Source organism: Sinocyclocheilus anshuiensis, unplaced genomic scaffold, assembly GCF_001515605.1.
Source record: "Sinocyclocheilus anshuiensis isolate Anshui unplaced genomic scaffold, SAMN03320099.WGS_v1.1 scaffold822, whole genome shotgun sequence".
Lineage (NCBI taxonomy): Eukaryota > Metazoa > Chordata > Actinopteri > Cypriniformes > Cyprinidae > Sinocyclocheilus > Sinocyclocheilus anshuiensis.
In genome coordinates, this window is record NW_015539892.1 from 520,050 (window position 1) to 545,290 (window position 25,241).

The window sequence follows — 25,241 nt, forward strand, 5'->3', positions numbered from 1 at the left end:
TTTGTCTCGTCGCTCCGGCCGGACAGGGCATCACAGTATGGTAAGGGGCGTAACATTTCCGTCACACGCTTGAGGTATTCGGCCAATCACAACGCACTGGATAGCTGGCCAATCAGAGCACACCTCGCTTTTCAGATCGATGAGCTTTGTAAAAATTCAACGCGTTTCAGAAAGGCGGGGCATAGAGGAGAAACAATAATGTACAGTATGTGGAAAATAATGTGTTTTTTGAACCTTAAACCGCATAAACACATTTCATTACACCAAATACACCAAATGTTCTTTTTAGCAGCATCATATGACCCCTTTAAATGACACAACTAAAAATTTCACCCTTATGTAATGCTTGTATGACTTTATTTGACTAGCAGCAACATTTTTTTTATCTGCACTAAGTGAAATATCTAAATGCAAAGGAATATTTGGGGTTACTGGTAATTGTGATTGTAACACGCTGCTAGTTACAACAGAAAACTAGGGTGACTACGTTGACAGAAAATGTATTCAGTTTTTTTCTGTCTGTCTAATAAATTCTGCAATATAGTAATAATTGTAATTGCATTTTAATATATTTATATGTAATTTTTTATGATAAAATATGTCAGAACTTTTATCCTGCTGACACATTTGAAAATAGTTTTCAGTTTAATATTTTTTTTTATTAAAATAGATCTGAAGCGTTTTATTTAAGTCTTTGTCTTTTAATCCTGTTTTAATCCTATATTTGTCTAAAAAATTTATAATTATAATTTCTTTAATTTATTATAATTATAATATATTTTTATATTATTATATTTAGTGGTCGACCGATATATCGGCCGATATTTGGCTTTTTTCAAATATCGGCATCGGCCGATAAGTTTTTCCTGTTTGGCCGATGCTTTTGAGGCGGGACTTTTATTTTGACGGCGCTGAGAATGACACAGTGCTCACATTCTCCCTCTTGTTTGCTGTCGTCGTTAACAGTTCTGTCTAATACGGATAGAAGTCTGTCTAATAATCAGATAGAACGGTTAAACAAAGGAATTAAAATGTATACAAAAAAGTATTATAACGATTGCTTTTATATTATTAGTAATAGAAAAGCAAACATTATAATACTGTCTCGTCAGCATTCAGCAAATACGCATTTAAATCATTTGAACAAATCTTTGAATGTCTATTAATGAACATTTAATTTCACAAACCTTGCAAACACCAGGGGGCCCCCTTGCTCTCAAAGATGATTTAATTTTTGTTTCGTTTTTGAATTTGGCCAGCGATTATGAAAACCGTTTATATATCATTTCTTTTAATGCGGTGCGCTGTCGCCCTTTCTATGTAAAAATCAGTCAAATCATGTAATGTGAATGTCATACAGTGTCTTACTCGATAAAAAAATAAAAAATGAGTTGAAAGCGTACCGAGCCACGGAAGAGACACCATTTCTCAAGCGGACAAAGGCGTTTCATTCATTCATAACTCGTCATACCCCCCAACCCCCTCGCCAACACAGTTTTAGCATAATACAACATGTGGAACTGGCAGGCAATTGTAGAAATTCAACTGTATAGAAATAGAACGCTCTAACAGAGACGCTCCCTTCCTAATCCATTAGATCAAAGCTTCTATCCTCTATTCAAGGGGTGTATGATAACTGGAGAAGAGGACACAATTGCGCCAGGTCCCAAAGCTTCAAGTGACATTACGCCAAAAACTCTATTTGGCTCCCATTGGACAACGTATCAATGACATCAGCATCTTCTCCTCTCTATGCTCGCAGCTAATCAGAGGAGTTGGAGGTGGCGTCAGGATGGCTAGGATTGGCTCTGGCTCTGCGTGACGGTCGGTCTGTGCGAATTGAATCACTGGAGATGCGTGATCAACAAAATTTAAACTCGTGATTTCCAATCATGCTGCGCTATATCCATTTGCCCACTGTCATATTCATGTCATTTTCACTGTGTGTAAAATGACTGTTACCTTGGCTTTATTTGAAAAAATATGATTCCCAATGCACACAAACTTCCCAGATTACTTAGTGCCCTGTTGGTTACAATGTTGACTTTTTATTAAATATTTATTTATTTGTGAAAAATACATTGTCATCTAAAGTATAAGTATGTTTATTTTACACATTTATTTTTAAATCCATTTTCAAATGATTTCAAATTTCTTAAATATTAATTAAAATAAATACAATTATATCGACCATCGGCCACCCTGCTTTCCAAGATATCGGCATCGGCTGTCAAAAAACCAATATCGGTCGACCACTAATTATATTATATATTATTATACTTGTTAATACCTTTCTGTGACTCAGAACCTTTGAAACTTTGTAAGTTACGTGCGTTTTTCCAAACCATTAATGTTGTCTGGATTTTCTCACATCTTCTCCCTCTCTCTATTAAGGCTTCACAGTTTTTGCTGAGGGTAATCCGAGGTCATGTTTCATAATTAATAGCGTTGTTCGCTTTTTATCTCCAGGGATCCAGTTAATTATGCAGAGGAATGATTGTCTGCATGCAGGTGTTTTGTTGTAGTTTTTATCGTCGCTTGAATTCACATTGTCCAGGGAAACGGTTTTATGCAGTTGTCCTGCCCCCAGACAACGGCCCCAAAGATGACCGCTCAATCTGTGACCACACAAGTTTAGTGTGATTAGAAATAGTTCCCTTCTAAGAATACAAGAAAGAACAGCATGTGCAGACAACTCACAAAATTAGTGTAAAAGACAGAGATTGTGCCAAACGTGGTTGCTTTCAAAACAAAAAGGAGATTCAGAAGGACATTTATGGACATGAACAATCCTCATCTTTCTACATTGCACGTGTGTTAATGTTTATCAGGTTAATCACATTAAATGGCCAAACATAATCAGATTAATTCTAAATAGATTGCATTGGTAGTTTTTTTTTTATCTTTTGTGTTTCTTGTAATTTTTCAACCATCTTCAGGCTAACCTTTTCCATATTTTGCACATTTAAGCATCACACAAAGATGTTCTTTGTTAAAGAAAGAATGCTCTCCTCCTTTAATAATCATTAAATCACTACCTTGCTCGTGTTGGATTGTGTCAGTAGTGAACTGCCAGAAAGAACTTGTCAATCACAGTCAGTATGGAGCCGCCCATTTTATTGTTCAGAACAAGAACGCTTCATTCTTTTAGACTATATAGTCTCCAGCTTTGTTTAGACAGGCAGCAAAAATGAGATTTTTTTTGTGTGTCCAACTCAAGTCTAATCAGTTATTTGTAGTCTGAAAATTGGAATATTTTTCAAATTCACATGTGGTTTGAAATCTAATTACATATAATTGTTTCAGTCTAAACAGTAGGGTTGGGTACCGTTCACGTTTTAACCAGTACGGTACCGGTATCGGTACCTGAATTTAGGTGCCGGTACCTTTTTTCGGTACTTTACTCTCTGTGTAATTACAAAAACATTTATTTCAGTTAAAAAATAAGTCCGAAAGTCTCAATTTCAACATTTTGAACAATAGGGCCCTACAAACTTTTCTTTCTTTCTTTTTTTTTCCCCCAGAAATTCTTGTTTTAATTTTTCTGAAAATCAAATGAAGGCATTAAACATTTATTTTAAATCAAATGAAAATTAAACCCTTTTATTTTTTTGGCAAACAAACAGGTTTACTGCTGAAATTAATACATGGAAGAAAAATTGTGTGAATATTCTTTTAAAACATTTTTTAATAGGCTAATAATTGTATTATTTTTTTTCTACAATTAAGTGATGAAGTTAATATTTATTTTTATCATTTAATTGTTTTATTTAAATTTGATAGAAAATTTAATATTTAAAGATGTGCATTATACTGTACAAAAGTAATAAAAGAGTAATATATTTCTGTTACATGTTAAACCGTACTTTTATTTTGACAGGTTGCCATGAAGTTTCTGTGTGTATACAGTATGATGATGCTAGTTTTCTCAAATGAAATGGTAAAATTCTCGCGAAGTGACTCACAGCAGCTCTGGAGATTAAGTTTTTGTTGTTCATGCCGTCATATAGTGAGACGCAGAGGCCGAAAATCACCGCGAGCGTCACGCGTGCTTCAGTATTTGTGTAGTAAACAAAACCGCGTTTCCGCCATTCATACATACAGAGGCAAGCGGAACATGCAGGATTCATATTTAAACCATCTTTTTGCGTTTTAATATTCACAGACACTAGTTCATATCGCGATTCGAATTAAGTGGCAGTGGCTACTTTTGATGTATTCATCCAAAATTGACGAATTCCGTGGCATTCCGCACAATATAGAGTAAATTACGTTTTTATGAATGGACTCCACGATCCCGTCCGCGTTTTCTCAGAAACCATATGGCCCTAGAAATGTAACCACACTTCAGAACATTTCGGCTTGCCCTGTGTGTTGTTTGAACGAGTTGCAGGGGTGACATCACGTCACAGGGTCTCTCTTTCTCTCTCTGTAGCGTATGCGCCCAGATGCATTCTCAGGTACCGAAATTTGGCACCGATTGTTTTAACGTGAATCGGTACTCTGTAGTACTGACACAATTCGGTCGGTACCCTTAAAAGTACCAAGTTCGGTACCCAACCCTACTAAACAGTAAGGTTTTTTGTCATTTGGATTGTGATGTGGATTTTACGCCATAAACACTACAATTCTAAAGTTTGGACTTGGTACGATTTTTTAATGTTTTTTTTTTTTTTTTTTAAGAAGTCTCTTATGCGCACCAAGGCTGCATTCATTGGATCAGAAATACAGTAAAAAACAGTAATATTGTGAAATATCATAAAATAACTATTTTCTATATAAATATATTTTAAAATGTAATTTATTCCTGTGATGCAAAGCTGAATTTTCAGCATGATTATTCCAGTCTTCAGTGTTACATGATCCTTCAGAAATCATTCTGAATCATTCATTTGTTGCTTAAGAAACATATTTTTTTTTCGGAGACTGTGATTCGTCTGACAGAGAATTGTCAGAATTCTTTGATGTATTCAAAGTTCCAAAAAACAGCATTTGTTTGAAATAGAAGTATTTTGTAACATTATAAATGTCTTTACTGTCACTTTTGATCAATGAAATGTGTCCTTGCTGAATAAAAGTGTTCTTTCACAAACTTTTAAACAGGAGTGTAGATAAATCAGATAATGAATGACAACAATTTTGGTGAAACAAACAGATCACAGATTTCATCGCTTACAAAATGACAGTGTGGACAGTCGGTCCTAAACATTGACTTTAACAACAAAACAGATGTATATGCAATGTGAGCAAAGACTATATGTCCATATAATAATATAACATTGCCACCATCAACGACAAATCATAGTTTGAACTAGAACAGACTTCCTTGGTCAAGGATAGCAGCAGTTACGTGCGAGAAATCTGAATATTTGCACAGTGCAATGTTTTTTTTTTCACAGAAATATTACTGATGTGAGCTGTACAAATAAAGCCATGTCAAGACTCATTTAAACCCTCTTCCTCTGTAGATACGTGTAAAAATACTCCTTTGATGCTGATGGTGAAACACTGTTCTTTCAAGTGTAGTCGGAAAGATTGGGACTGACAAAACTGGACATTCCCAATCTGTCTCAGCCGTCTGTTTTCAGTTTGCAGTATCAGCGGTGCTTGATTGCCATAATGGCACACAAAACCAGAGTGAGGTTTTTAAGTCACAGGGGAGTTGGTGTGCACCTTCTGTGTGCTCGGCAGTAGTAGCCACATCTAAGAGAGCCTTTGAAATTAAGAGATCATTTGTTTTTAATGAAACTTAGCAGCAGTTTTCCAAAATCACGCACACGTTCACCCCCAATGTTCAAAAAAAGACCCTTTTGAATCCGAATTGTGTCTTTTAAAAAGGGCGATGGGGGTGAATTCGGCCTTTAATACCAATTTCAACCATGCCAGAGCCCTCACACACCAGGCATAAGTGATCATTGTAAATCATGGTAACAGCTCTAAATTAGCTTTTGCTCGTTGGAATGACATCAAATAACATGGCCTTCTTTTGGATGGTGCTGTTGTAGACGTGAACTTCCTCACACCGACACCTGGTTTGAGTTAAAGGCTGAATGTGTTATTATTAACGTGAAAAACACTGTTTAGAAGCTGTAAGAAAAATTACCCTTCTGGGGTCACTGAAGTTTTTCTCAGCAATGTTTGTAGTGGGATTATATGCAATGAATAGCTAAATCTTTTTGTTTCAGATTAATGTCATTCTGTGAAACATGAATGCTCGACACCCAAGTATTTAATCACATTTGGACTGTTCAGACGCCTTTGGCTCCTACTAATAGTATGCAGTTTTACTGTTTTCTTATTCCTTAAAATGCAGAGATTGTGATGGAGCCTAGCTTTTGGTGCTCATGTAGGCAGCGCAGGTTTGAATCTGGCTCATTTCCCGAATCTGTTCCTCCTCCGTCCACCCATTATTTCCTGTCCTCTTTTGACTATCCTGCCAATAAAAATCTGGAAAATGCTAAATTAATTGATCAGTATGTATTTATGTTCTTGTGTTTGTTTATCTACAGTGATGCTGCAACCGTTCGATTATGATCCGAATGAGAAAAGCAAACACAAGTTCATGGTACAGTCTCTGCTGGCCCCACCTGACATGACCGATACTGAGGGAGTGGTGAGTACTGATTCATGCCACCTGCTTTCTCAAGCTTTACACTCGTTCACTTGTTCAGAAACATTTGCTTTTGGTTGCATATTCTCCTATTTTATTAACACTATGAAGACTGTATATGTAATGTATTATAAAACCATTGCTGATATCCTAAAAGCTGATGTCTTTGACATTATAATTGGTCCAAAATGTATTTTGGAGCTGCTAAATGAAGGTGAATTCATAAATATATAAATATATTATTAATTATATACTTTTATAGTATTTATTGATATTTTAAATAAGCTTTTATTTTTGTTTACAGTACATTTTAATTTTAGTTTAGGTTTTAGTAATTTTATGTGCTTTTATCATTTTTGTTAGTTTTTTTTTTTTGTATTTCTATTCAGCTTTAATTTATTTTCATTTCAGTTTTAATAATATTAGTACTTCAGCTTGAACTTATTTTATTTTAGTTAATTTCCAAGACAACATTTCAAACTTTTCTTTGTTTTTTTTAAGTTTACATTTTTCTGATATTCGTGTTAACAGAAATTATTTTTAATAGTTTTAGTTAGCAATAACAGCACTGGTCATAAAACAGTATTTGCATTATTTTAGTTTTAATATAAAAGCTTCATAGAGATTGTGCAGCAATGCCAGTAAGCAATAATATTATGAGAACCCCCAGCTTAGAGCAACACCATATGATACAAATGGTGTGAGTTTGCTGTTCAAGTAATACAAACAAGTGTAACATAACTCCGACAATGTTTGGTGGGGCCCAAAAGTACGATCCAAATCTCACGTTCATAACTCTTTCGGAGCTTTCTGAATGACGCCCCAAATAGAGCATGCTGAAAATGTGTGTATGCATGTGCAGACGCAACGATAAATAGGTTATGAAAACGTCAGGAATGGAGAAGTAGAAAGAAAATGTAGAGCAGAGTTCTGGCTACTTATTCACTGTCCTGAGCTATTTCCACTTTTCCTGTTGATGGCTCTAAAGCTCAGCTCCAAAACTAAGAGACTGCCTCGCTGTCTGCTGTCTACAAAGGTGTATACTTTCTAAGATATAACTACAATGAAACCTCACAAATGACTGATTTGAAACTCTCTCTCAATTGGCAATTGAATACAGCTAACATCCACAATTGGCTCAGTTTGTGTGTGGTGAAGCTAATGTAGTAGATTGAGCATTTACAATTTTTCAGAGATTGATATTGTCTTTTTTTCAATATGCTGTTGTACTTTTTCTATTAACTACATTTCTTTCGGGAAATCTTCATGTCGGGAATGAGCCTAAAATGCTGTGTATGTAAGCAGGCCACTAGGGTTTGTAAACAGCTCATGAGGTGTTTATTTGGTGCATAATCATATGTATGCACGTGTTTACATATGTTGTTCTTCTCTCGTGCAGTGGAAGGACGCCAAGCCTGAGGATCTGATGGACTCCAAGCTGAGATGTGTCTTTGACATGCCCGCTGAAAATGAGAAAACAGTAAGTGGATGGGTTTTCATGTTCTTCCTCATGTTAGCACTGAGCTCTAGGCAGTGTGTGAAATGACAATGACAGCAGGCATGGCACCCTCTCCTAAAACTAATAAGCAAAACAGATTCTTGGCTCTTTTATGGATGCATTTGCTCATGATTCGTTCTGTGTGTGTGTGTGTGTGTGTGTGTGTGTGTGTGTGTGGGTGTGTGGTTGTGTGTGTGTGTGCGTGTGTGTGTGTGTGTGTGTAAACCTGATTGTGGCCACAGCATGAAATGGAAAGCAATAAGATATCCTCCAGTATCTCAAAGTCGGAATCATCCACATTGTCTATGAAGTCCATGGTCAGTCTGGATGATGGAGAGGTGAAGAAGATCATGGAGGAATGTAAAAGACTGCAGACGGAGGTGCAGCGGCTACGAGAGGAGAACAAACAGATCAGGGTGAGTATGTTTGCTAATTGCATTCTCACAAATGTAAGCAGTAGTCATAAAACATCAGATGCTTGTTTTCTATTTTCTTTGAAGCTCAAAATTCAAATGTACATAATGCTTTTGTCAATTGTCAGAGTAATATTACATTATATACACTACAGTTTAGAAGATTGGGGTTGGTAACAGTTTTTAATGTTTCTGAAAGAAGTCTCTTAATGCTCACAGAGGCTGCATTTGTTTGATCAAAATAATATTGTGAAATATTATTTTAAAAAATGTGTTTTCTATATTAATATATTTTAAACCGTAATTTATTCCTGTGATGCAAAGCTGAATTGTCAGCTCCCATCACTCCAGTCTTCAGTGTCACATGGTCTTTCTGATCTGATGATTTGGTGCTCAAGAAACATTTCTTATTTTAATAAATGTTGAAAACGGTTGTGCTGCTTAATATTTTTGTGGAAACTGTGATTTTGTGCAGGATTTTTGGTGCATAGCATTTATTTGAAATAGAAACCTTTATTTTAAATATAACATTATAAATGTCTTAACTCTAACCATTGATTAATTTGATGCATCCTTGCTGGATAAAATTATTAATTTCTTGCAAAAAATAAATAAATCTGACCCCAAACTTTTGAATGATAGTATATAGAACAGAATTGAATTTAGATTAAGTACTTCAAATAAATAAATGACTGGAAATATAAATAAATTAAATGTGGGTTTTACACACACATGCTTTTTGATCAATTCTTGTACGATCACTTCATTTACTAACTTGATTTTAGAGGCAATAAAAATGAGACAAAATAAAAGGTTTTATAATGGCATTTAAGAGTGCACTTTCTCTAAATGCTGTCTTACATTTAATTACAGGCATTGTGTCTTATCTTTAAAGTGGTTATTCTGCATTTTAATTCATTTTCTTCCTCTGATGTCCACTTAAAATGTTTTTGTTGTGCAAAAACCATAGTATTTTAAGTTTTTCATGACAACTTTGGCCCTTTGTCGATGTTCAGGCTGCCTTTAAGAAATGCCCTATTTATATCTGCCATCCTGCTCTCTAGGTATTGACAATACGTATCTGCCATTGAACAACACATACATGACTTTTGTGCTCATTCACCATATTGTATAAATTTGTAACGGCCACAGGATGAACATATTGAGAGACGGAAGTGAAGATAACCTGGTCTTACTCATCAGCGCTGTGTGAAGCTGCAGCCGGGGACCATTACTGCTGCTTGTTTAATGAGACGAGCGCAGGGCCAAAAGCACTTTTCATAACTCCCCAGATTATTTCTGTCATCTAACTATCTTTATCTTTATCTCTCTCTCCACTTACCCCCATTTCCCCTCCCCAGCAGGAAGATGATGGTCTGCGGATGAGGAAGAGTACAGTAATGTCCGCTCCGCACTCATCTTCAGCGGTGAGAGTGAAGGAGGAGGGGCTGAGCACCAGGGTGATCGCTCTAATTGTGCTGTTTTTTGTCATGGGTGTCATTGTAGGCAAGTTGGCCTTGTAAAATGCAAGAGGGGAGCACTACAAGCATGCATTGCGGATGAAACAAAAACAAAACAGACAAGTAACCAATGCAGAATTTGTTTAATCCGAATGCCATATCATTTGGGTAGTTTTGGATTAGCGAGGTGTGTAAAATTAATAAAGAGATCAAGGAATTTCATCATGTTATGTGCAAAGAAAAAAAATCACCTAATAATAATCTGACACAGCTCTTGCCTCAAAATTGTGAAATCATTCTGGCCCCTCTTCTTTAATCATTTCTGATGCAAGTTCAAATGGATAACAAATGTCATAGATTTTAACCACTAAAAAATGTTGTAGGGATTTTCTAACACCAGATGTGCGATTGAGTTGTGGTAGAGTGAATGTTGTTTTATCACTTTTTTTTTTTTTTCCCCTCAGTGGGTCAAAAGCAAATTGAACCTGTATACAAATGCTAAACGTCTTTGAAATGTCTCGCATGTGCATTTAATTTATGCATACCCAGACATCCTGCATTAAAGCAGCAGTTCACTGAAGTTCAGCCTGTATATTTTCAATCACTCTCCAGGTAAATGATAAAACAAGCCTTCTTCCCCAGTCACACTGTTGTTAAAATAACATGCATTTTATATCTTCCATCCACTTCCGCTCAGTCCGACTGATATGTTTGAATACCAGCACGTACTATGATTCAACATATAGTTCCTCGGCAAATCAGATAATGTCACTAAATATCCACGTTTTTGTAAAAAGTCATCACCGTTTCACACAAATGTAATGTTCACTTGCAATCAGCCACCAATTGACGTTCAAATGCCTAAACCACCACAAAGTCTTATTTTTAAGTGGCTTGAGTGACACAATTTGACTTTTAGATTATTTTTGGAATTCAGACATCTTTAGTTGACAGCGAGGAGATGGACTGTTAGTGACTGATATTTCAAACTGCTGTTACTGGGAAAGTGTTGGTGAAACCGTTTGGCCGTTCACCTACTTATTTGCTCCAAAAACCATTTGAAACGATATATCTCTGTGAACTGCTGTGTATGTCGGTAAGGCGCAGGGCTGACGTCTCTGAAACCCACACTTTCGATGAAGCTTTGCACAAAACGAGTTCCCTGTCAGAATCAGAATCACCTTTCTTTATTGTCGTTTTCTTTTGGTAAGGGATATGTGCTTGAATGCATGGCTCTGTTGAGAGCAAATAAATACTTTATATTTTATTAAGCTGCTCCATAGGTGAAATGTCCTTTTCAGGCCCTCTTAGCACACCTCTGTTTCCATTTTGCTGCCTGTAGACCGGAGTTAATTTATTGATCAAGTCATTATATATAGTAATAGTGCAGCTGCTAAGCATAACTTTTGATGCACCATGTACATGCAACTGGTTGAAGGTCTCTCTCCCTATGAACTTTCTATCTGAAGTTGCCACGAGGAGTGTTTACCATCAGGTCCATAAACACTGACTCCTCTCACTTTACCCTCCAAAAAAAGTAGTTAAAGGTATAGTTAACCCAAACTTTAACATTTTGTCATAATGTTCATGTTGTTCCAGCTCTTTCTGTGAAACACAAAAGGAGATGTTATGAAGATCTGCTCTTTTTCCATACAGAGGAAAGTAGATGGTGATTTATGCTCTCAAAGCGTGAAAAAGCACCATGCGGGTATCATAAAACTCGTCCAAACATCTTTTGCGCTGTATTCCAAGTTGTCTGAAGCCATATCAATAGGGTTGCAAAAAGGTGGAAAATTTCCAGTAAATTTCGGAAATATTGAATATTCCAGGGATTTTTGGAAAGTTCCCGGAAATATACCGGAAATTTTCCACCCCTCTGCAACCCTACATATGTGAATAGCTTTGTGTTTGCATTTGGCGTACAATATGATATATTTATTTTCCATATGATATTCTATGTTGGCATACTGTATGAAATGATACATTGAGATTTGAGAGCTCCAATGTAAGGTTATTAGTGGAAAAAAGCTTAAATTTCAGTCTGTTTTCCACACAAAGCTAGCATATGACTTCAGCATATAGTGCAGAAGTTGTTTGGATCACATTTATGGTGTTTTTTTGCTTGCTTTTTGTCCTTTTCAGCCCTTTTCAAGATAAATCCCCATTCACTTTTATGGAAAAGGGCAGCTTGGACATTCTGCGTGGCATCTCCTTTTGGATTTCAAGTGAATAAAATGAACTTGGAACAACATGATGGGGAGTAAACAGTGACAAAATGTTGATTCTTGAGCCAACTATTCCCTTAAAAACTGACACATGTGAGTATTGTAACCTGTATTTTAGCCATGCCAAGCCTACACCTCATTTCCAGATAAATGCATGGCTTCAATATGCCTCGTCGGTGGTCTGAAATGTACACAACACTGGTTTATCTCGCAGCATAAGGCATTAAAAAAAACACTCCTGACATTTCTGCACTGTTTTCCTGAGCCCTCTGTTTCTTTGCTGTCCTCTGATGTTAATTTAGTTGTTTTGTCTGGATTTACGTTATGAATAAAGCTTTTATTGCACAGAACTGTTTGTAATAAAAATGCACTACATATAAAGAATGTCATCTTCCCATGCACAACGGTCTGATCTTTGTGAATTAACCGAAATTACATCAAGAGACTCTTCCTACAGGGGACCATTTTGTGACCTGATATGTATTTGTGTGATAGTTTGGTGTTGTGGGGGTGTCTTTTTCTTTAATGTTCCTCTTCTGCCCCCCTTCTTGAGAAGCTTTTGTTTCAGTTGATCACCTTTGGCTGATACTGGATTTCTAAGAACAGAGGAGCTTACAATAATGTCATACGGCAAAACTTTGCTTTGTAAGTAACTTTAGGAGATGTTCAGGGTATAGTGATTTTTGGACTGCAGTTTATGTATAGTTCACCAAGGAGTATGATTGCCATGGAGAGGGAGGGATTTGGGGGCCTATCAGCCAATCAGCTGGCTTGTAATTATACCTAAACGTTATTATAGTGCCCCAAACCTTCACATATGATGTAAACATGAAGGTGACCGTTTTGTATGTATATAAATAAATAAATAAATGAGTCTAAGATGATAATTAAGGTTGATATTCCTAGTCAAGTAGTCTATAATGGTATATAAAGAAACCCCAACTTTGTTGGACTATGTAGCATCTTAATAAATTAAATCAATAAAGCCCCAGTCCAAAACTTCTTGTGCTGTTTGTTCTTTTGTCTAGTTTCCATTGTTCACTTAAAGGAGTAGTTCGCCCAAAAATTAAAACTTGCTGAAAATTGACTTTCTTTACCATCAGGTCATCCAAGATGTAAATAAGTTTGTTTCTTCATAAAACAGATTTGGAGAAATGTAGCATTACATCACTTGCTCACCAATGGATCCTCTGCAGTGAATGGGTGCCGTCAGAATGAGAGTCCAAACAGCTGATAAAAACATCACCATAATCTACAAGTAATCTACATGACCCCAGTCCATCAGTTAATGTCTTGTGAAGCGAAAAACTAAGAAACAAATTTAACTTAAAGGGGTCATATGATGCTATTTCAATTTTTCCTTTCTCTTTGAAGAGTTACAAGCTCTTGGTGCATAAAGAAGATCTGTAAAGTTGCAAAGACTAAAGTCTCAAATCCAAAGAGATATTCTTTATAAAAGTTAAGAGTCAACCACGCCTACCTAAAACGGCTCGTTCTAACACGCCCCCACATGTCTACGTCACGATGTGGAAATATTTGCATAACGCCGCCCAAATGTTCACGCAAACAAAGAAGGCGTAACTTTTTTATTCTCGCTGTAGTATTGTTGCTGCCACCAATAATGTTCTTTTTAGCAACATCATATGACCCCTTTAAAACTGTTTCTTCAAACTATTGCTTTCTCACGTGAAAAAGTCTGGATCAGGAGAGAAATATGCACTGATCAAGCACAATTTACAAGCAAAAACATTTAACAGGACAATATGGGATTGACTTTATCACTGGAGAAAGCGTTATTAGGGATTATGGACTTTTTTTTTAACAAACAGCTTTTTGTTTCACAAGACGTTAATTGATGGACTGGAGTGGTGTGGATTATTGTGAGGTTTTTATCAGCTGTTTGGACTCTCATTCTGATGGCACCCATTCACTGCAGAGGATCCATTGGTGAGCAAGTGATGTAATGCTACATTTCTCTAAATCTGTTCTGATGAAGAAACAAACTCATCTACATCTTGAACTGCCTGAGGGTGAGTACATTTTCAGCCAGTTTTAATTTTTGGCTTAACTATTTCTTTAGTACGTTTTCAGTGTACTCTGAATTGTGTGCCTAATGTGTTTTAATGTTGTTGATTTGTTTTAGTAGTGACAGCAAAATGATGGATAGTACACCTGTCAGTTGACTTCCTGTTGCATGTTTGAGGAGATTTCTGTCGACTGCATTGTAAGAGTCTCATCATATGACTTTTGAAATTGCACTCTTTACTACTTAAGAGTTTTAGTTTTCACTTTCTCAAACATTACGGTTGTGGTTAAAAACGTATAAACCTTTATTATGGACTAGTGACATCATTAAACTCCACCACAGGTCTACCGCACTACTTCTGATGATAACTTTAAAAGTTATTGTACCCACAAGTAGACATGTTCAAGTTACAGAAAATGACAGGACACCTGCACAAATGTATACATAACGTGCAAAAATAATGTAAAACAAACAGTTAGGAAGTCTGTTCCAGCTATAGCTTACTATGCTTATTTGGATTTTACACATTTGACCTTGCAGGACTGTGGACCTCAGTTTGGTCTTTGCTAAAAAAAAAAAAAAATGCAGGATGCCCCCTTATTCTTTTTATTTCATTTTGAAAATGTACAGAGCAGATGTTCGTTTGTAATTATACAGAAACATTTTAGTGCAATTAAGTATTTTTTATTGATTAAATAACGCAATACATTACAAAGAACATTTAGAAACATACAAAGACATTCAAATAAATTGCATCAATGCATAAATGTCTGTTTTTTTAAGTTATAAAGTATTAGTTCAATTAAGCGTTTTTATTGCATTTTTGTACATTTTTTGTAAATAACCCACATTTTACCATAAATGAAATGTTGTAAATGTTGTTTTTGAAGTTTACTCTTTAATGGCAGTTTAAAACTAAATGGTGATTGAGTTGTTTAGTCAAACTGTTGAAATTGCTGTTCTTTTTTTTTTTTTTTTTTTTCAAAGTCTGTCCAACTTGGTTTCTATGAAGGTGAACAGTATTTACTGCATCTCACAAAGCAGAACAATAAACACCTTTTTGTTTGGTTGATGTTCTGCTGTGAACTTTAAGACAAGAAGCATAGTTTGACTAGACGGGAATGGAATGAGGTCAGTCTTAGGGAAATTCGCCCTGATTTTTCATAAGGATGTAATTTGATCCTTTACAGGACCTCACACTTACACTTTGAAAACAGATGGCGTACACTGTAAAAAAAAACTCTGTAAAATTTACGGTAAAAAACCGGTAGCAACGTTTTAGGTTTTACGGTTTTAACTTAAATTTACAGTTAAATACCGTATTTTCATTAACTGATATAATGTTAGACCTTATAGATATCTAATGTCTTTTAAAGTTTCTAATGGAGCTTGTGAGTGGAGGTCTGTAGTCGAGAATGTAAAAGGGCAAATATGACTGACGTAACTCTTCTTTGTGAGTATTAATGAATTGTGCATATTGAGGCTGTTACTGTACTCTGGAAGACTTGTATGAAGCTACTTGCTTGTACCGGTGCTGTCTCAAGTGGTAGTATCATTTTGTGGGATGAAATCAGTTTTATGATGGTTTGGAAAGACTACCATCAAATAATGACTCTTATAAATAGTGCAAATGCTTACCATGTGTGAAGAATACTTATGTAATGAGATACAATAACACTTTTTTTAAGCATCTCTGCTACATAAGCAATGTCAGTTGTCTGGCCGACCGAGGGGATTTTTTTGCCGCTGTTAAGTATGGAATGTTATCTTTGTACTTTTATAATTTTTGCATTGAAGGCTGGATTTCATCAGTCTGTTTAAGAAGTTGGTTCACATTGTTTCCTTACTAAGAAATTATGATGACAAACCCACAAAGATTCTGAGGTTTGGACACATCGATCTGCTGAAGGAAAACGTTTTACTTTGGCATTGTGTTGTTGTACCTTTCTTTATTATCGTTTGCCAGCCAGAAACATGTTCTCCTGCGAATGCATGATTACAAAATCCGAACTTGGTGCCACATACGGATCACTCCACCACAGTGGACTGTGCATGTCAAGTCTAGTTGATTTGATTCTTTAGTTCATGTTTTTCAAAAGTGAGTACTATTGTTGGACTATTTACCATGATTCAGGTCCGAATCCATGTAGGCCTGGTTCTTGTTGAGACATAAGTGCAACTAGTATGATTGCAACACATGCAACAATAACACTTATTCTACATTCAGAAATTAAACATTATCTTTATTTGTCTTTGATTGCTGGTTGTGCTTCATCACCCAACTGTTTTTATCTGCATATATATATATATACACAGTGGGGCAAAAAAGTATTTAGTCAGCCACCAATTGTGCAAGTTCTCCCACTTAAAAAGATGAGAGAGGCCTGTACAACACAAAAATGATCTATTTTTTAAATGTAAACAAAAAAATTCCTTCAAAATTTGAAATGTGTTATAACTGAACTACATAGTCTCAAAAATATGCAAAATTATTAATATGATGTACACTGCTATTCAAAAGTTTAGGATTGATAAGATTTTAAATTTTTCTTTTTTAAGACGTCTCTTATGTTTACCAAGGCTGCATTTATTTGATCAAAAAGTTTGAAATATTATTGCTGAAATAGCTGAAATAGAAAAGCTGTTTACTATTTTCATATATTTTAAATATAAATTATTCCAATGGCAAAGCTGAATTTTCAGCATCATTACTCCAGTCTTCAGTGTCACATGATCCTTCAGAAATCATGCTGATTTGCTGCTCAAGAAATATTTCTTATTATTATCAATGTTGAAAACTTAATATTTTTGTGGAAACGGTGATGCATTTTTTCAGGGTTCTTTTTGAATAGGAAGTTCAGAAGAACAGCATTTATTTGAAATATAAATTTTTGTAAAATTATAAATGTCTTTGCTTTCATTTTTAATCAATTTAATGCCTCCTTTGTATATATATAAAAAAAACTGAAATCTGTGAAACTCCCGAACTTTGACTTTATAGAGTTTCTAAGTGTCTCTTGAATGTAATGGTTTCATGCTCTCGGCAGCCAGTAATTCACCACATGGTGCACTTTCCAAGTTCGTCCTCTTTGAAAGTGAATATAACGCAGTCTGGCTTGTGTTTTTGTTCACCTTGCGTAGTTTTGATTGTGGTTTTTGAGGATGTCATGCTATGGCCTTTGATGCACACGGCCTTTGATGTCAACAACAAATGACAAGAGAAATGTGCCTCCTCCCTTTTTAAAAGTTGATAAGCCGGTTTATTTTGTCATCCTGGCTCCTCATGATCCACTAGTTTAGAACAGCAGCTCTAGCATGTTGTTCCTGATCACAAGAGCCAATGATCAAAGCCGCCCATCCCATTAGCAATAATAATTGGAGCAGTAGAGCAAGGCGCAAAGACATTGTAACTAGGACACAGTCATGCTGTTATGCTTCGCAACTTTTAATTGAACAGTGTAAAATAGGCCTTGTGTTAAATCTTTTTATAGATTCTTTTGACAAGCAAGAAGCGTGATTACAAGCCGAAGGCTTTTTTGCTATATGATCTTCCGACAGTTGGCTTTTATTAGTTTAAGTGTAACCACAGAAAGACCTCTGAAAATTGTCACTTATTTTTAATCAGTTTTGGTGGACTTCTAAAGTTAGCTTGGATTGATCTGCTGTTATTGGCGAGCTCCTAACAGACACTGTATACGACTGTCAGAATGGAAAAGTGTCTTGTTCTCCCTCTCTCTATTTATTATTTCCAAATTCCTAACCTTTGGAACTCGTTACAAGTAGAAAGCATTTCCTCATGGCACCCAGAGCCACCATTATAGACACCATTTAATATGAACAATCTGCTGCCTTTTGGATGTGACTTGCTGACTCGCTTTGCCCTCCGCGCTCTCTTCCGTTACGTCCCTCGGCCAGTGACCATTATTTCATTACTTTTAACAGAAACACCACAAACTCCATTGGTTCATGATCCCAAAAGGGTTGTTTAACAGGAATAAGCTTGCAGATGGTTTTAATGACTTAGTTCTAAGATGAGTAAAAAGAAATAGAGTTGAAAGTGGAAGTCTCTTGAGTGTTTTGGGCAATGGCTGGCCATATGACATTGCTTATTAAAGCTTTGCGATGATCAACATTTCAAAATGAAGGGTTATTCCAATTTCTTTTCATTTCTACTGTTAGGTTTGAACTCTGTGTTCGGCCGTTATCTGGTAAGTTCAAATGCTGAGAACATCTGTGATTAATAAGACACAAGATTTTATAAGATTGTCATTGTTGCATACAAGAAGTTTTTGTTTTTTTCCCCTACATAACGCAACAGTGCAGTTTTTTCAACGACTTTGTTCTGTAAGTATTTGTGCCATTCATTTTCCTCATAGGGTCTTTTTTTAATTGTTATACAAGCCATAAAACAAACCACCCATATATGAGAATCACAATATTTTTATCTGACTCATCTTGATTTTTGAAGCCAAAAAATTTGTATTTGTAATTTATATATATATATATATATATATATATATTAGGAGAGAAAAAAATTTAAAACCCCTGAAATCTTGTGAATAATGTAAAAATAAAATAAAGTAGACTTTATACAATATAAAAATGTCATAGACATTTGATTATTACAAAATATTTGTATGCAGACCAAAATAAATGTAGTTTGAGACTGTAATAAGACCTGTTTGATTCATTCACTGTGCTTCATGGGAGCAGTTGGATGTTGAGTTATTTTGCTGTAATATCCGTTTCCATGATAATGTGATTGGCGTCTGTTCAGGATTATGGTTAACGTAGTTCTTTACAAAATAATGTGGCTTTTACAGAAGCATATATCATCACTTCAGCACAGGATCTTGAAAGGTTCACACTATTGCTATAAATGTGGTTTCACAATGGATAAAAGAATGATATTTTGCTGTATACAATATCTGAACATGAGCTGTATGATTTCATATGAATGAAACGAGTGCTTAGCATCTGATTATTTCGTAATTGATGCATTAATGTTTATGCATTTAACTAAGGATTCCCTTATAAAATTGACCATGGTAGTTGCTAAAAAATAAAAAAAAAAGCAATTGTTTCTAAACCACATAAACAAATATGGTATTTCTCTCTTTTTTATATCCCATATTCATTTATTTTATATTCCATATTTATTTTTATACATTTTTTTAGCAAAACTATGGCTACTATGGTACATTTTTGTAAGGGTTCTGTCAAAACTATAACGATCAATATCATACATGCATTTTTATGTTTGACAGGTTCATTTGGACTTCTTGGAATTGTTTTTTTTTTTTTTCTTCTTCTTCTTCTTCTTCTAAAGATTGTCTCCAGAACAAGGAATCACTCCACTCTGTAAAAACAGAAAATCGCATGCTCTGCTAAACTAAGACTGAATGAGTTGAACACTTCCTGTTCTTCCAAATAAACAGAGGGAGTGAATTGTACACAGAGTTCTGAGAACTTACGCTTCAGATATTGGCGAGTGCGAGCATAATGTGGAAGCCATATGACAGCTCGGTTCAAATGTCTTGCACATGTATTCAACATTGGATGTGAATTGAAGCATTGTGCAAGAGCTCACTGACTGTGCATACAGCCACACACAATACATTTTGCACTATATATGTACATATGTTAATAGAGAATCAATGTTCAAAAAAAGCATCCATTGAGTTTCATATCAAAATTACTTTAATAGAGCAATAAATATGTTCACCCTCACCATTATTAGAAGATTAAAGCGACATAACATGTATTAGATGGCAAAATTTAGCTACAACTCCTTGTCTTGAAGACAACAACCTAATATTGAAAGAATACAGGGTAGTTCATGTTGAATGTAGTCCATATATGCTCTTCAGATCAAATAATCAGGACATACAAGATCATAAAAATAGGCATTTTGACTTCCAGCGTGTTTGTATTGTTTTTGGAAATCTTTCTTTCTTTATTCCCAGTCAAAAGGGAATCTGTATGTCCATCTGAATCTCCCATATCTTTGATTTTAAAGCTGAAGAATTGCAATTATAATGGTTGTTTCAAACAGGTTCTTTGAACACTCCCGTTTCCTATTGGTCGGTCAAACAGATAGTCCCGCCCCAAACTCACACCACTGTTGTACACTGGTAAGTATTTGAAGTACTTGACCTTTAACTGTTCATCTTGATGGAATGTTGGCAAATATACTGTGACGAGAGGAGCGGGGCCGTGAGCCGTGGGAACGGAGCGAGGCCGGTGGAGTAAATGCTAATGCACAACACCTGCGCCACTCACCGGTCTCGAGTCCCACGGAGGAGCTCCGGAAGGATAAAAGGAGGAGTGACGACAGTGTTGGAGGAGAGAGGACCAGGCCTGGACTTCGTGCAAAACGTCGTGCATTAGCATTTACTCCACCGACCTCGCTCCGTTCCCACGGCTCTCGGCCCCGCCTCTCTCGTCACATATACTTTCTACAGAACAATCAGGTTTCCATGTAGCATTCTTCTGGAGTTCATATATAACAATGCTCCAAATGACAGACATCAAAAATTTATGTTGATATACCATATGATTAAAGGGCGGTTTCTATGTAAAATCTTGCTTTATGAAAATCTCAGATAAAAAAAGTGTCATATTTCAGAGCATTTGCAGCAAGCGTTTTGTTATAGCACCGAAGTGAACAATCCTCCTCCAGTCTATCAGATTGTACAATGCCCGTAATAAATGGGTCAGATTTTGATCAGTGAGCGTGAATGGCACGTCATATTTTAGAAAACATAAATATTCCAGCACCATGCATTTAGAATGGTCAACAGAATCAACGAAGAGTGCAGTGCATTAGCGGAGCTTATCTCTGGTCCTGTTGAATGATCACTGTAGGAACTGTAGCGTGGCTCCACCCCAACCCTTGTGCTGCATTGCACCATTGGTGTCTGAAAGGACGTTGGCCTTTTTGCAGGTCGATCTGGGCTGGATCCATCCATGGGCCTTTCTCCACTGAACAATAGGGGGCGCCCTTTATGATCCACTCCCATCTTAAACAGCTCGTACTCTTTATGTGGAAGTCGTATCCCCAATGCTTCGCAACCATCCGTCCAGGTTATGTCTTGCTCAACACCCGTCTCCCACCCACCCGCCTGACCACATCTTCTATTTTGCGTTGAATTAAAATCCCGCAATAGTGCTTGGTCATACACGATCACTTTTGCTCGTGTCACCTTGAAGATAAGCTCGGTGGCCCCACGTACTTTAACGGACTGTCCCACTTTAGCATAATGACCTGATGCCAATAGTGTAAAGCTGGGCTGGCGGCACACTGGGTCGGTGTAATGTTGGTAGGTGCCCTCCCAAGTGCGTTGCTCCTCGTTGAAAACAAAAAGGCGAGTGAGGAAGAAGACGGCTGGACGGGACTCGCAGCGTTGGCTCACCCAGTTTCCATTTAGATCCAGAGGGATGGAAGGGGATTGAGGAAGAATGGGTGGATGCTGTTCAGAGGATCGGTATACCAGGGCACACACTGGGCATGGGTGGATGTGGTGCTGAGAGTAAAAACAAGGATATTGTTAATTTTATTATACTGTTCAGAGGACATATTAAATTGCTCAAAAATGACAGTAAAGGCATTTGTAATGTTACAAAAGAATTCTAATAAATGCTGTTCTTCTGAACTTTCCATTGAAGAACACTATAAAGAACCTTTTGTGGAATGGAAAGTTTTCACACTCTTAAAAATAAATGTTCTTTATTGGAATGTATGGTTCCACAAAGAACATTTTAACATCTGTGAAACCTTTCAATTTCACAAAAGGTTCTTTATAGTGGAAAATGGTTCTTTAGATTTTTAAAATGTTCTTTTAAGAGCTGTTCACTAAAAGGTTCTTTGAGGAACCAAAAATGGTTCTTCTATGGCATCACTGTGAAAACCTCCTTTTGGAACCTTTATTTTTAAGAGTGCATGGATGATAAAGGTTCTTCATGGAACCATAGATGCAAATAAGGAACCTTTATTTTTAACAGTGTGCTCACTGAAAGGTTCTTTTAGGAAACCAGAATGGTTCTTCTATGGACAGGGTGCCCAATCCTGTTCCTGGAGATCAACCTTCCTGCAAAGTTCAGTTCCAACCCTGATCAAACACAACTGAACCAACTCATTAAGATCTTCAGTAGCACTCGATAATTACAGACAGGTGTTGAAACTGCACTCTGCAGGTAGCTAGGTAGATCTCCTGGAACAGGATTTGGGCACCCCTGTTCTATGGCATTGCTTTGAAATCCCCCTTTTAAAACCTTTATTTTTAAGAGTGTAGTAATTGAATATGGTCAGCATTTTATCCTAAGCAGTTTTTAAGCAAAAAAAATACTGTAGTCTTAACTCTCACCATAGCATTTTGCAGAGGCTCTTGGTAACCAGTCGGTCTGTGGTGCACCCTTTCGTTCCAGTCTGTGTGCACATCCCCTAAAAACATCTCCTGAGCCGGCCTGCTGTGAGGATGGTGATGGGTCTCCACCCGCAGCAACTCCAGTTCCATCATGGATAACCCAAGAGCACCCAGGCAGTCTTTCTCTGCTTTGGCATTGAAGAGTTCATAGAAGCGATGAGGCACCAGGTGTCCTCCAGCTTTGAGCCCCAGGCAGGAAGAGGGCAGGCGGGTAGCGAGATGATGAACGGCCTTCTGGCTGTGAATGACCATTCCTACTTTATGGAGGTGGTGCTCTGCTTCAGTGGCTCCATGGGTGATCCACGAGGCCTGGCGTAGCCGCAATTTACCCCTGATCACAAGCGAGTAGGTTGAGATGTGGCACTCGCTGTCAGAGTAGTAGTGCTGGAGGGCCCTGAAGAGACGTGTGGGGCTTTGGTAAAATGTGTAGGATCGAGTGAGGAATTCTGGGCCAGGTCGCACTTCACATCTGAGAAGAAAAGAACAATATTTAAAGTTAGAAAGTTAGCCAAAATGGCAATTGCAAACCATTTTACTTCCATAATGTGATACATTTTCAAGTGAAGGATATTCAATGAGACAAAATGACTGAACTACTTTAAATTACGCTTGGCTTGTTGCTTCACAAGCTTTAGTTTCAGAGTAGGTTTCTCAACACTGATATGCACTGATGAATCGTTCACAATGAGACCAGGATTTTGCGTTGAAACATAAATTGGGTCAAATTTGAATTCATGTTGACTTTAAAAGTAGAAAAGGGTTTCTAGTTGTCTCTTACCTGCTTGACACCCAGTTGCCCTCCAGTTTGGGTGGTATGGTGGCTGTGATTCTTGCTTCGTTCTGTAGATGGCGTAGCTGAGTCTGGCACTGTGGCTCCCAAAACAGTCTTGTGCTGAGGTTGGCATGGGGTACGAATGGGGCAGTGGGCACTTCCCACAGCTTAATGCCCCTCACACACAAAACTGAGGAGAGACAGGGAAATTATCATTCTGTATGCGTTATCACAGACATTGCATTTCTGCCTGCATGTAAGCTCATAGTTTATATGAAAGTGTGGTTTAGGATTTGACTCTTGCTTTAGGACTTCAAAAATAATTAACCCAAAAATCACCCTCAGGTCATCCTAGATGTAGATGAGTTTGTTTCTTCATCTGAAGAGATATGGAGAAATTTAGCATTCCATCACTTGCATTCCATGAAACCCTTGCGGTGAATTGGTGCCGTCAGAATGATAGTCCAAATATAAAATAATATATAAATATATAATAATATATATATACAGCTGATAAAATAAAGAAACAAACTCATCTACATCTTGAATGGTCTGAGGTTGAGTAAATATTCAGCAAATTTTCATTTTTGGGTAAGTGTTTGTTTTCTTTTCATCATTGAAGTTAGTGAATTACAGTACACATACATGTGTATAAATTGTATTGAAAAAAGAAAATATTTGTATTAAAAAAATGATCATTTAAATCCTAAAAAGTTTCTGTATGTTAATGTTTTTAATAAAAATATTTCCTAAAAGTGTTCATAAACTTGAAGCTAGTCCTAATTAACAGTTTATGTGGATTGCTGTTGCTTGTAAGAGTTGCCAATATATTAAATCCAAAAGGCTTCACTGAAATTGTTCCAGAAGGTCTAAGTTTGAAATAATGTGCTAATCTCTTTTCATGACTCTGTTGCCACATTTCCAAATAAATTAAACCTTTACAAAACCTCTTCAAAAAGCTTTGGTACCTCCACTTCATGGTCTTTTACGGTCCATAAACAGGATTCTGCTGAACTGGAAGTGGTTGAAGGATTTTGCATTTCTGTAATTTTCCGTGTAATGAAACGTGATGTGGTCTATTAGAGCCATATATAGATCCCAATCCTGCTCTGACCATGATTTGTGGTGAGGGACGCGAGGCCAGAGGTTTGGCATTTCACTTCAATCAGACACCATCTTCAAGGGAATGGGAAGGGATATGTGGCGCTGGCCAATGAAAACAACAATTTTTGACAATTTTTTTAAACAGTCAGAAAAGCAAACATGGTTCCAGCTCATGAGGAGTGAGATTTGTCAACATGGCACTGGGCATCTTTGTTTGATCGGTAAATCTCCTTGCCGTTGGCCTCACCACAGAGCTGTCCTTGAGTACGAACATTGCAGATATATGGTGTAGTAAACCTGATTAGCAGAGGGAGAACTTTGCAAAGTTGCATGCTGAGAAGTGTTTTACTGTACATGGACACAAAAACAACTTGCTCCAAAGAGAAGTGTGGGATGGAGAGAAACAGCTTTATTTGGGACTTCCTTTACTCCTGTGCCAAATGTCAAATAATTATTCCAAATACAAACAGGTTGAATTACATGTCCAAGTCTCATTTCACCCTCAAATCATGAAGCCAGTTTTAGGACAATTAGTTGTATTGTGGCAGTTTATTTTCATAACAATTAAGTGCATTTCTCCCCAGAACACTTTAATGATGAATTAGAGGTGAGAGGTTTTAAATGTAAATTGTTTGTAATTCTCATTTTCTCATTTTTATTATTCTATTACTGTCAAAAAAAAAAAAACGGTGATGTACAAATTATTT

General features: G+C 36.6%; 2 protein-coding genes across 3 annotated transcripts in view; one reads left to right on the forward strand and one right to left on the reverse strand.

Moving 5' to 3' along the window:
• The window catches only part of LOC107685803 (vesicle-associated membrane protein-associated protein B-like), a 25,707-nt gene extending 14,661 nt beyond the window's left edge, over nucleotides 1-11,046 (forward strand). The window contains exons 3-6 of one of the 2 annotated variants that reach the window (XM_016482523.1): nucleotides 6,510-6,613; nucleotides 8,010-8,090; nucleotides 8,351-8,524; nucleotides 9,886-11,046. In XM_016482523.1, coding sequence (XP_016338009.1) covers nucleotides 6,510-6,613; nucleotides 8,010-8,090; nucleotides 8,351-8,524; nucleotides 9,886-10,044 — 518 coding nt within the window. In that variant the 3' untranslated portion in view covers nucleotides 10,045-11,046. Of the gene's footprint in view, nucleotides 1-6,509; nucleotides 6,614-8,009; nucleotides 8,091-8,350; nucleotides 8,525-9,882 lie in introns of both variants that reach the window. The other variant, XM_016482522.1, reaches the window with a different exon arrangement.
• A 9,641-nt stretch (nucleotides 11,047-20,687) lies between these two features.
• Nucleotides 20,688-25,241, reverse strand: part of LOC107685802 (protein APCDD1-like) — a 14,159-nt gene continuing 9,605 nt past the window's right edge. The window contains exons 2-4 of the mRNA XM_016482521.1: nucleotides 23,437-23,620; nucleotides 22,599-23,127; nucleotides 20,688-21,758 (exon numbers count right to left, since the gene is read on the reverse strand). Of these exons, the coding sequence (XP_016338007.1) occupies nucleotides 20,988-21,758; nucleotides 22,599-23,127; nucleotides 23,437-23,620 (1,484 nt within the window). The 3' untranslated portion in view covers nucleotides 20,688-20,987. The remainder of the gene's footprint in view (nucleotides 21,759-22,598; nucleotides 23,128-23,436; nucleotides 23,621-25,241) is intronic.